The sequence below is a fragment of the Populus nigra genome, chromosome 2 (assembly GCF_951802175.1).
Source record: "Populus nigra chromosome 2, ddPopNigr1.1, whole genome shotgun sequence".
Classification (NCBI taxonomy): domain Eukaryota; kingdom Viridiplantae; phylum Streptophyta; class Magnoliopsida; order Malpighiales; family Salicaceae; genus Populus; species Populus nigra.
In genome coordinates, this window is record NC_084853.1 from 41,995,134 (window position 1) to 42,007,686 (window position 12,553).

At 34.7% G+C, this 12,553-nt stretch overlaps 2 protein-coding genes across 6 annotated transcripts; both read left to right on the forward strand.

Annotated features, from left to right (window-relative positions):
• Positions 1-1,018: 1,018 nt before the first annotated feature.
• On the forward strand, positions 1,019-4,048 carry LOC133682130 (protein IQ-DOMAIN 17-like). 2 transcript variants are annotated; one of them, XM_062105390.1, is made up of 5 exons: positions 1,019-1,741; positions 1,853-2,173; positions 2,324-2,569; positions 2,750-2,887; positions 2,969-4,048. In XM_062105390.1, exons 1-5 carry the CDS (start codon positions 1,616-1,618, stop codon positions 3,815-3,817), a joined length of 1,680 nt encoding a protein of 559 aa, XP_061961374.1. In that variant the 5' UTR covers positions 1,019-1,615; the 3' UTR covers positions 3,818-4,048. The 2 variants fall into 2 exon arrangements, with proteins under 2 accessions (XP_061961374.1, XP_061961375.1); XM_062105391.1 differs by having other exon boundaries at positions 1,020-1,741; positions 1,856-2,173.
• Positions 4,049-6,661: 2,613 nt separating this feature from the next.
• LOC133682581 (heterogeneous nuclear ribonucleoprotein Q) lies at positions 6,662-12,294 on the forward strand. Of its 4 annotated transcripts, none has more exons than XM_062105979.1 (9): positions 6,662-6,815; positions 7,590-8,465; positions 8,557-8,673; positions 8,773-8,913; positions 9,001-9,183; positions 10,473-10,674; positions 11,434-11,612; positions 11,695-11,780; positions 11,876-12,294. In XM_062105979.1, the coding sequence occupies exons 2-9, from the start codon at positions 8,064-8,066 to the stop codon at positions 12,006-12,008; spliced, it is 1,443 nt and encodes a 480-aa protein (XP_061961963.1). In that variant the 5' UTR covers positions 6,662-6,815; positions 7,590-8,063; the 3' UTR covers positions 12,009-12,294. The 4 variants fall into 4 exon arrangements, with proteins under 4 accessions (XP_061961963.1, XP_061961965.1, XP_061961964.1 ...); XM_062105981.1 differs by having other exon boundaries at positions 7,964-8,465; XM_062105980.1 differs by having other exon boundaries at positions 8,003-8,465.
• The last annotated feature ends 259 nt before the right edge of the window (positions 12,295-12,553 follow it).

The following is a 12,553-nucleotide window of genomic DNA, read 5'->3' on the forward strand; positions in this document are numbered from 1 at the left end:
CTAATTATTAATTTCAGAATTTATAGAATTAATTAAAATATAAGTAAACTGTCTGAACATCTTAGATTAATAATATAAAAAAAAAAGTACTTGATTTATCCAGTATCAAGGACATAAAATTATGAACTGTATAAACTCACTCAGATTAATTAATATGGAAGCCAAGGAATTTAATCTAGTTTAAAGTTGCACTGTAACCAAAAAATCCAATCAGCTAGAAGACAAATTTTATTTATTGAATAATTAGTTCATCTTCTGATTTTGAAGATTTAATTTATTCTTTGGCTACTTGTGATATCGAAAAATATTTTATTTAATAAATTTAAAATTTCTTTAATATTTAAGTAAGTATTATTTTAATAATAATAATAATAATATTTAAAAGAAGAATTGAGAATAGATAAGAATAAAGAAATTTTAGAACCCTTTTAAAAGATTTTATAGTATTTTTTTATAGCCTGCGTGACTTATTTTTTTTTAAAAAAGAAAATAATGAAAGTGTAAAAAATATCTCTAAATTAACGGTGGATAAAATATTTGTGGCTCATTGTCTATATATGAAACCTAAGATCCTCGGGTCAAAAGAAGCCCGGGCTCGGCTGAGTTTGATTGCGTTGAATCATCATCTTATTTTTTTTATTATTTTAAAAAAGAAAATGGAGGTAAAAATAAAACATACTTGTACATAGAAAGCCATTAGTTCATAGATTTAAGGGTAAAAAAAGAAGAGAGGAAATGCTTGCTAATAAACAAGAACGAGAAGAGTTGTAATAAATAATGAAAATAAGGCAGAATAATCTCTATGTAATCATACACAGTGGAGGGAGAGTGCCATCACCATTGATCTTGATGAAAAGTTGTACAAAAAGTGAGCTAACAAGAACACATGCCTGTTGACTGAACTATTATAAGGTCCATCAAGTAGCTGATGAGCTACCTCCACCTGCTGCTTTCACGTGACGCCATGCGAGATCACTTCATCCTCCCTCTTTTTAAATAGAAAGTGTGAAGCTCCAAAAAGCTGAAAATGAAAAAGAGCGAGCCTTTGCTCCCCCAATTAAAAGCTGTTTTGGTGCCTGTGCAATTCGCTCAACTTGCATCCCCTGCCTCTCTATATGTTTTCAACGCTCTTCTCGATAACACTCTGTTTCTCTCCATCACGTTCTCTTCAATACTTAAAAATTATGTTTGTGTCTGAAATGAATCCTTCCACAAATCGAATAGTATAAGCATTGACGTACTCACTGACACTGCCATTTACCATGTCCTCCTTTTTTCATTTTCATGCCACAAAAATACACCCGCTTAATTTAACCATGCATATAAAAATATAGATAGAAGCAAATCTGTATTCGTTATATTCTATACTTGTAATGCCATTAATTTGTTACTCTCACGGCTCACGGCTCACGGCTCACGGCCCACCACTGCCCTGTCAAAGACGACTCACGGTTAAAAATAAAAGTGGGCACACACGCTAGCATCAGGCAGGGAAGACCCCATCATCTCTACTTTACTTCAGTTTCTGGCTCTTCCGGATATGATGTCTTTCTAGAAGGGTTTGCTGTAAATGCAGCAGCTTGGTTTAACTTAACCTTCTTTATCTTTTAATTTGATGGGGAAGAAGGGAGGTAGCTCATGGTTGACCGTTGTGAAAAGGGCTTTTAGATCTCCTAATAAAGAAAATGACAAGAGAACTGCTGGGACTACAGGCCATGACCAAGAAGAAGATGAAGAAAAGGTCTTTTTCGCATCTCATTTTATGCTATCTGTTGAAAACTTAATATTTTTTTCGTTTCCTCGCCTGTTTTTGAGTTACAATGGCTGACTCTTTTGAGGGCTTTTCTTCTAGCAGAAGAGAGAGAAGAGGAGATGGCTGTTTAGGAAACCTACGAATCAAGAAACAGTGACACAACAGATCCTATCAAAGGCAGGAAATGTCAAGGCCTCCACGGGTGGTGGTGGAGGTGCACCGACAGACCATGTGTCGGCAGCTGCAGCAGCTGAGCAAAGGCATGCAATTGCTGTAGCTGTTGCCACTGCGGCTGCAGCTGAAGCTGCTGTAGCCACTGCCCAGGCGGCCGTGGAGGTGGCTAGGCTCACTAAGCCTTCTTATCACCCTAGAGAACGTTCCGCTGCCATTGTCATTCAAACCGCTTTTAGAGGATACCTGGTAATTATAACCAACTACTGTATATATAGGCGTAGATGCTAAAAATATTGTTTTTCTTGAATAGCAAATACTGAAGGAATCATTCATGAATTATCAATTCTTATCATGATTAGGAGAGATTATAGGTGTTAATTTGTGGTGTGTGTGCAGGCAAGGCGGGCTCTTCGCGCGCTTAAAGGGCTAGTGAAGTTGCAAGCTTTAGTGAGGGGACACAATGTGAGAAAGCAGGCCAAGATGACCCTGAGATGCATGCAAGCTCTGGTTCGAGTGCAGGCTCGAGTACTTGACCAACGCATGAGGCTTTCACACGAAGGCAGCAAGGAATCTGCATTCAGTGACACCAATAGCGTGTTTGAATCGCGATATCTTCAAGAAATTTCAGAAAGAAAATCGATGGTAATTTGTTAGACTCTTTCAAAGCATTTCTTAGCATTTCATTTTGGTCATGCTTTGCTGATTCTTAATTCAAAGCAATAACAGTAGCAAGAAATTTTCTACTAATTAATGACTCTCTCGATTTTATACTTCAAAGTTTTGAGAGTCTAATGTAGTTCAGCATCGAATCAATTTTAACAGTCAAGAGACGGCAGTAGCATCGCAGATGATTGGGATGATCGACCACGCACAATTGAGGAAGTCAAGGCCATGTTGCAACGCAGGAAAGACGTTGCATTCAAGCGTGAGAAGGCCTTATCTCAAGCTTTCTCTCAACAGGTTCATTTCTTGCACATTTCTCCGCTGCCCTGTTTCAGCTTATAAGCTAATTGATTCAATTTTTTCAAACCCGTATCAAAGATACGGAGAAACCGTAGGAGCCCATCAATGGGCAATGAAGGTGAGCTCCAAGAAAGATCACAATGGCTTGATCATTGGATGCCTGCAAAGCCGTGGGACAATAGCAGCAGAGCACGAGCCTCAACTGATCAAAGAGACCCCATCAAAACTGTAGAAATTGAAAACTCCCAACCTTGCTCATATTTAGCTCCTAATTTTGGAAGAACGAACCAAAACCAATATCACCAACACCAGAGATCCAATACAATAAACAATGGTGTTACACGCTCGGCTCCTCCTCCACTCCATAGAGCTCATCAAAATGCTTCTCTCCACCACTCTCCTATTACACCCTCCCCGTCAAGAACTAGGCCTCTTCAGGTTCGTTCAGCGAGTCCCCGATGTGCTAGAGAAGATAGGAGCTGTAATTCTTCTCGAACACCGAGTTTAAGGTCCAATTACCTCTATAATGGCAATCTGAATCAACATGGAATCAGGGGTGGTGCTGCTAGTGTTAGTGGAAATGCTAATGCTACATTGCCAAATTACATGGCTACAACTGAGTCCGCCAAGGCTAGATTGAGATCACAGAGTGCGCCAAGGCAAAGACCATCAACACCAGAGCGAGACAGGGTTGGGTCTGCAAGAAAACGGCTTTTGTATCCAGTCCCCGACCCTTACGGTGTCGGGATGGGTTATGGTGGTGCTGGTTACGGGCATGGTTTCAGGAGTCCCAGCTTTAAAAGTGTAACTGGTTCACATTTTGGTGGATTAGAACAACAATCTAACTATTCTTCTTGCTGCACTGATACCTTTGGTGGTGAGATTTCCCCTTCTTCAACGAGCGACCAGAGAAGGTGGTTGAGATAATTTAATAATGCAGTTGGTGGGCTAGCTTAGAGTGAACATGTTCAGGTTTTTGTGACTCAGAAGTAGTTGGGATATAATGCAGAGTTTTTGATATCTGGAGGTTGGAATATGGATTATTCTTTCTATTTGATAACATTTCAGTTTTTGATAGTTTTATTTGTTTGAAGTTGTAATTCCCACTTCCCAGTTGGAACTTGTTTCAAGAAAATTCTTTACCTTTTTTGTTGTCAATTGACTCACACCACTTTGAATCAGAAGGTTTTTTAAAAAATATGCGTGCATTATTAGTGTATTTTTTAATATAAAAAAATTGATTATAAATCTATTTAATAAAATAAATTGAAAATTATATATATATATATATATATATAATTAAATCAAAAGGTAAAAATATATACAGAAATAGGCTCTTTATTTTATTTTATTACATAATAATAATAATAAAAAGGAAAAATTGCAAGAAGAGTAATGATTTAAATTCAATTGAAATTAAATAATTTTATATTATGTTTTCTTCTTTTCTTAATAAATTTCCTCTCTTTTTTATTAATATGATGTGTTTCGAGGGTTGTTTAGAAAACATAAGATACAAAGTTAATAATTGTTTTAAAATAACAATAAAGGATAAAAAAAAAACTTATATGATTCTGAGTTATATACTAGGATTATTATAGTAAATTTAGGATTTATCATAATAGTTTTAAAATGCTGATTTAAGTTGTCTGAAAACTATAGGATTACATACTTGGATTGATATAAACTAATAAAAATCATGGCACTTGGATTGATAAAGGTAGAGTAAATAATGAAATAGAAAGATGAATTCATATTTAAGAGTGATAACTAGAGTTTAGAAATTTATAAGGAATGTTGGATTCGGATAGATAATAAGAACAATGATTAAATTAATTAATAAATAAGTTTAAGTATATGAGTGATTGATTAAAAAATAAGAAATCAAAGAACTCTTGATTTTATGTTGAATATCTTTTAATGAGTGTGATAATAATTGATTATATTATAATATTATTTGTTTGTTTGAGGTTTCAGCTCCGATGCATTAGAAATAGTAACTTGATATATTTTTTTTTTTTAGCTATAAGTAGTGATTATGAATATTAAGGTATCTTATATCTTTTAGATTTGTAAATAAATAGATTATGAATTTATAACATGTGATCTAAATGCTTTTATTTTCTTGTATTTGTATAATTTTCAAGTTGTTAATATTTATGATTTTACTAAGATTTGGATGTTCTCTTATTTATTCCATTTGCAATTGTTTTTAGTGCTAAAAAGGGTGTCATACATTAAAGAATATGTAAAATTATTTTTGAAATAATAATGTGATGTAATTCAAGATAATTGAATTCAGGATTTAAAAAATTATTTTAAAAATATACAAGTGATTGTTGATAACTTGAAATGTTTTTGATATAGAGAAAATTGTGCTAAGATTTTGGTAGTGTTCATATAAATATTTTGAAATGTGTATTTAAAAAAAAATAAAAAAATTTACCTTGGTTTTAAATGGACAATGACTTGTTTATAAATATTTTAAGAAATAAAGTTGTTAAATACAACAAGTGAATGATCTATGTTATCAAATCATATATATATATATATATATATATATATATATATATATATATAGTTGCTATTTTTTTAAAAGAAAAGATGGCTCCCTCCACGTATTTGCGAGCATGGGAGGGTCATGATCCCTAAAACCCCTCCATTAATGGAATACAAATTTTTTAAAAAAAAAGCCCTAAAATTCACGGTGGTAGGAGAAACAACAAAGGTTGGTGTATGATAGCCTTAAGGTGATTTTGCTTGGTTTTGGAATCTGGAGTCAAAATCATGTAGCTTGGAAGATGGATTTGTTGTTTCCTCCTTTTTGTTCTTTATTTTAAGAGTTAGGTGAGATAATGATAAAAATTACTTTTTAAAATATTTTTTATTTTTAAATATATTAAAATAATTTTTAATATTAACACATCAAACAATTAAAAAAATAAAAAAAAATAAATTTAAAATAAGAAAAATTCATATAAACACCCTCAATGTGTTGTTTCTGTATTCCTATTATATCATAATTCTATAGTAATAGCCTTTTGGTTAATTTATTTATTCGGGGTGTCCATCCATAATGGTTTCTAATATTTTCAATGGAAGATTTTAAACTTTTAACTTCTTAAAGTTAATTTGGGTGATAAATGGATATCCTTCTTGTATCATCATCAAGGGATTGAGCGTAAATGGGGTAGTGAATAACACCTCCATTTATTTTAATTTATTATCTTCTCTATTTTTATGATTTTAGATAGAAAAAAATAACTAATTGCAAGTTCTTGACAAAACTCGAGGAAATAATTTTTTATAATGTTTATTTGTTTTTGCGCTTGAAAAATATGTTTGAAAAAATATAAATTTTAATTTTAATTTTTTTATTTCAAATTAGTATTTTTGATATTTTTAGATTATTTTAATATATTGTTATTAAAAATAATTTTTTTAAAATGAAAAAAATATTATTATAATATATTTTCAATTAAAAAATACTTTAGAAATAACCATAAATCAAAATTTCAAAAGTAATCTATAAAGAGGTGCGTGTTTAAATTCGTTTTGTAAGCTATCGTTCTCTCTCTTAAAAAAGCTTTGAACTACCAGCACTCCCAGTCACGCGCAGCACAATATGCGGAGGGTGTTATTGTCATTTAGAGAAGAGGAGATCCTGCTGACATCGAACCAAGATGTCGTGTCGTGAAATGCAAAGCAGTGTACTGCTATTATAATATCCTCCGTCACACCAGATCAAAAGGCAGTTTCCTAATTAGGGTCTTCTGGAAGAGATAGATAGAGAGAGAGAGAGACCCAATCTCATTTGAGTTTTTCGGATAACAACTGCGAAGAAGAAAATAAGCAGAAAGAAAAGTCGCACAGAACAGAAAAACCACAAAAGCTTAAAAAAAGAAAAGAAAAAAAGAAGTCACTGGTACGCTGCTAATTTTTCCCTTTTCCTTCTGTCTAGTTTTCTTTCACTCCTTTATTGCTCTCTCTGCCGCAAAGTTTGTTTCCTGTATATAACGCTTTGCTTAAATTCGACGGTTTTTTTATCTTGAAATGATTTTTTAGCTTGTTGATTTGGAATCTGCTACCCATGTTATTTCAATTTAGGGTTTTGTTATGCTGATTTAGGCCAGTCTATTTGTAGATTTGTACCAAGTAAGTAGGGTTTAGGGTTTGATTGCTATTCCTTGTTGTCATTCTAAATCTTGCCTTCTATGTTTAGTTTCTGGCTGTTCTGGGGATTTTTGTTTTGTAATTACAGTAGGATTTTTGAAGTCTGTTTATGTTTTTGTGAGTGAATTTTCTTGAATCACCCTAGAAATGTTGACCAATTAGAGATAGAATAAGATCTCGTATATCTGCTTATTGATTTGAAAGTTTGATTATTTGTTGTGTTTGATTATATATATATATATATATATATATATATATATATTGGGTTTAGATTCAAAATCTTGGACCATGTACTTTGATTGGGAGTAAACAGTTTCTGATGAAAGTTTATTCCTTAGAAAGATATTATACTTGTAGTTCAACTTTATGCATTTTTGTAGCTATCAAGCTCTTCTTTTCTTTTAATAAATAAAAGAGAACAATAATGAGCAAGAGAAATGCAGATTTTAACTTAATTCAGCCTAGTAACGCTATACTACCTATGGAATCTGAGTGGTTTTTCTGTTCCTGTTTTTGTCTTTGTCAGGATCGAATGCAAAGGACAATTAGGTTTTTTATTTCATTTTCCTTTCATCTTTGGAGAACTATAGTTGCTCTGTCCATGATAGAAACTCCACAAAATACTATAACATACTCCACAAATACTATAACATACTCCACAAATGCTGTAACATACTCCAGAAAATGCTATAACTACTCCACAAATGTTAAAACATGCTCCACAGACCACAAATACTATAACATTTTTTTTATTGCAAGTCGTTTTGGCCCTACATTTCTGTAGCTTCCCAGCTCTAATCTGGACATGGAGGGTTTTTCAACTCTGCTCGTCAATCTCACCTTACTTCTCCTCTGGAACCCGCCCATATCAATATTTGTGCATTATGCACATTCTTGCAGGTTCCACACGTTTTCCATGATGATTACTTAAACTTGCAGTTAATTTAGGGGCAATTTAACTGCAGTTGTTGGATCATAAGACCTGGTGTGTGAAAAAGTCATGGCAGAGGGCACAGAAATTGAGGAACGAGTGGATCTTGAAGAAGACAATTATATGGAAGAGATAGACGATGATGTTGAAGATCAACTAGATGAGGATGGAGAAGATGATGCTGGTGATCCACATGCTGAAGAAAATGTTGAAGAGGAGTATGAGGACTCAAAAACTGAGGGCAGTCAGAAAGATCAATCTCCAGAGGCAGATAGAATCGTTGCCAACACTGAACCTGCAGAAGACGAACAAAAGCCCACTGCTTCTGTTAATGAAGAGGAAAAAGAGAAGCATGCTCAACTTCTTGCCCTTCCTCCCCATGGTTCTGAAGTTTTCATCGGTGGTCTTCCCAGGGATGTGATTGAAGATGAGTTGAGGGATCTTTGTGAACCAATAGGCGAAATTTTTGAGGTCATAATTTTGTTGATTTGTACATGAGATATATTGGTGTTTCTTTTCTTTTTGGCATTGTTCATTTGGTTTTTGTATTGGCATGTTTCAGATAAGGCTAATGAAAGATAAAGATTCTGGTGAAAGCAAGGGTTTTGCTTTTGTAGCTTTCAAATCAAAAGAGGTTGCTCGAAAGGCCATTGAAGAGCTTCATAGTAAAGACTACAAGGTACTCATGATTTGGTGCAGCAATTTAATCACTCGTGATGTGTCGTTATTTTTTGTTAATATTTTTTAATGTTAACTAACTTTGTAGCATCACCTGCAGGGAAAAACCTTAAGGTGTTCAATATCCGAAACCAAAAATAGACTGTTTATTGGTAATGTTCCAAAGAACTTGACGGAGGATGAATTTAGAAAGATAATCGAGGAGGTCGGTCCTGGGGTGGAAGTTATCGAGCTTATAAAGGTGGAATTTGGAATTGAAAAGTTCTCTCACCTCTCAATTAGATTGTGACTGCTTACTTTGCTAATGCTATTTTCCTCTTAATTTCAGGATCCTCAAACTCCTACTCGTAATCGTGGTTTTGCTTTTATATTGTACTACAATAACGCCTGTGCTGATTATTCAAGGCAGAAAATGTTAAATGCCAATTTTAAGCTTGATGGCCATACCCCAACTGTCAGCTGGGCCGATCCAAAGGGCACACCTCCTGATCATTCTGCTGCTTCTTCCCAGGTAAATGCCAGAAGTAGTTGGAAGAAGCTGAGACTTTAGATGTTTAAAAATTGTCAAGATTTTTATCTTTTGTGTATTAAAATGCCTATAGCTAAGTAATTCATTAGAGTCCTTGTCATGTCTTTACCATCAGCTGTAAGTACTATATTTTTCATGTTTTAAGTGCACTATACATCAATCTCTCAAAAGTGTAAGACAAGTGAGAATAATAGGAACTCCTGAAACTTGTATGCAATGCATCAATGTCTCAAAATGGAAAGACAAATAAGGATAATAGGAACTCCTGAAACTTGTATGCAAGAGTCCATTCATGCTTACCTTTCTTTTTAACATTTGGAAGATGCTTTATCCTCCTGTCCTGTATTAGCTGTTTTTTGTTTTTTTCTAATTTTTTTCCCCATAAAATAGATCTTTTTATACCTAACTTGCTGAAGGAAGGTAATGGATCTCTTTGCTAGCTCTATGAAAATTATTGATGTTGAGTCTATAAGATCAATCAATAGTTGATGGAAAAAAGTTAAAGAGAAAAATATGTTAGCATTTCATGTCAATAATAACAGTTGATCTTACTCTATCGAAATTTTATATTTAAATCTGCAAGAAATACAATATTGAGCTGTGAATCAGTTGACTCTCTTGGTGCTCAGTCTGTTCTTCTTGAGTATGTAGCCTAAAATATTGCAACTAATAAGAGAGCTTCTATTTTGGATAGGTCAGCATGTAACCTATAAATGGATTTGGTCAATTCTTTAGGTGTTGATTTGCATAGGCTATTAACTTAATGCTTTGGTTTTTCAAATTCATCCTGGCTACAGTGATATTGCATACTCAACATGTGTTGTAATGCTAGTGTTCTGAGAATAAGTGGATTGTTCAATGGTGACACTCTTACTCGCCTGTTAAACTCCTTGTTCATCAATTTTAATAGTGACTCTGTCACTCTCTTTATGTTTGCCATAATGCCTAAGTATCTTCTCTCATAGAGTACTTCGTGGAAGCTTCTAAAAAATTGTGTTTAATGGCATACCAATATCTTTTATTTGACTATTCTTAGTATTCAATTATCTTCTTAAGTTTCACTGCCAAATTAGAACTTGTAGGCGTATCTGGTACCGCTTTAAATTGGCAAGAACTGAGAGACCTATAAAGTTGATTGTTGCTATTTAGCTAGAGTAAATAAGTCTTGATCTTTATCTCTGGAAGAGAGTTTTTATCTTTTGCTGCCTTTTCTTTGTATGCAATAACTTAATCTGTTACACTTACAATATGTATATGTTTTGAATTCCCAGGTTAAGGCTCTGTATGTGAAAAACATACCTGAGAACACATCTACTGAGCAGCTGAAGGGACTATTCCAGCGCCATGGGGACGTGACAAAAGTTGTCATGCCACCTGGCAAAGCTGGAAAACGAGATTTTGGGTTCATTCACTATGCTGAAAGGTCAAGTGCATTGAAGGCGGTCAGAGATGCAGAGAAGTATGAAATTGATGGTAATTTTCACTCCAATCTATGTGAATGCCTATGGATGGTGTGTCAGCTCTTAGTGAATTAATTTAGATTATGCTAGCACAACTATTGAGTGTTATATATCAGGGACATACATTGATTAGCCGGTTATATAACTTAAATCAAAAGTGGTATTACAAAGAGGTTTATTGAGAATGTTATGTTTGAAGTCTTAGGATGTTTACAGATGATACAATTCTTTCCCTGGATGATGATAGGTGAGGTTCTGGCATCTTATCTTTATTGCAGATTTTAAAAATGTGCCTATGTTGTAGATTAACAGGATTAGAAGTGTTGTTTGGGGATTCACTTAGAGTTGGACATCACTGAGTTCTGTTCTCATTCCAGATGTGTCATTTTAGATTGGCATTTAAAATATTTTATAGTTCCTCTTGATGGAAGTCTGTATCTGTCCAAGACCCTAGTTGGATAGAGGAATAGAATTGTGCCTTCTCCCCCTCTCTCTAAAAGGAAGGTTGTTCTTCTTCAGGCTTGCATGTCTAGTTCCTGGTACTATTTATCCCTATTTAAATCTCTTGATAAATAAAGCAGGATGCCTTCGTGGCAAGTCTATGTAATCAATATGAAGAGGTTAATGTATGTATGTATCAATCTTATGGCATGATAGTGCTTTTAGGTGCTTAAAATTAGTGATGCATGCTACTTATCATTACACAAAATGAGTACTTTGGTTAAATAGGATGTGATTCCACAAATAACATGTTCAATGAATTTAACTGCAGGTCAGGTGTTGGAAGTTGTCCTTGCTAAGCCTCAGGCTGATAAAAAACCTGATGCTGCCTATCCTTACAATGCTGGGGTTCATCCAAACCCTGTTCCCCTTCCTGCATATAGTGGATTTGCTGGTAATCCATATGGCTCTTTGGGAACTGGATTTGGTGTTGCTTCCAGTTTTCAGCAGGTATCTCGGTCATTCTGACTTTCGATTCAGTTCCTGTATAATCAAACTTAATCTTATGTACTTGCATTTGCATTGCAAACAGCCAGTAATATATGGCAGGGGTCCCATGCCAGCAGGGATGCATATGGTGCCAATGGTTTTACCAGATGGTCGAATTGGCTATGTCCTGTGAGTTACTTTTTCCTGCTGTTACTTTCTTTTGCAAGCAAGATAGATTTTAGATGGATTTCCAACCATTGGTTTGCTGTTGTGGTATTCTGCAGTCAGCAGCCTGGAGTACAGATGCCACAGCCTCGGCCTCGAAGAGTTGATCGGAACAATGGTCCAAGTGGGCCTGGGCGAGCTGGTAATAGTAGTGATGATGGCAATCGGGGAAGAAGATACCGGCCTTATTAGTTGGAGGTGTATTGATGTGTTGTAGTTTTATCAGGGAATTGAGAATCATTGTAGTTGGATGACTTGTTCTGCAGAACAAATAATAGAGCTATCACCTATTCCCTTTGATCCACCTCACAACTCCCCAGAATTTTAAAAAAGAGAGAAGAAACAAAAAATTGGAAGTAGAAGGATGTTAGAATAGGCCTGAAGTATTGTGACTATGATGTGGTAGGAGACAGTTGACGGTTAATTGTTGTTTTATTTGTTGGCATTGTTTTATGGTACCCAGCAAGCCACTTTTTCAGATCCTAGGTGCCAGGTTCCTGTAGTGTTCCGTTTTTTGAAATTCCTGATTGGCGTTAGGTCAAGTCTGGATCGTTTCATTTTCTGCCTTCTGGATAAATCATCAAAATGTTCATGAAACGTCACAAGGATGTTGGCATGTATCTGGGGTTTTTCGGTTTTGGCCCAGTTTTTGTCCCGTGCTCATCAAGTGCAGGCACATTGTTGTGACAACAAAGCGCCGCACATGGATGCCCTCTTTTGAAGTTGCTATAATATAA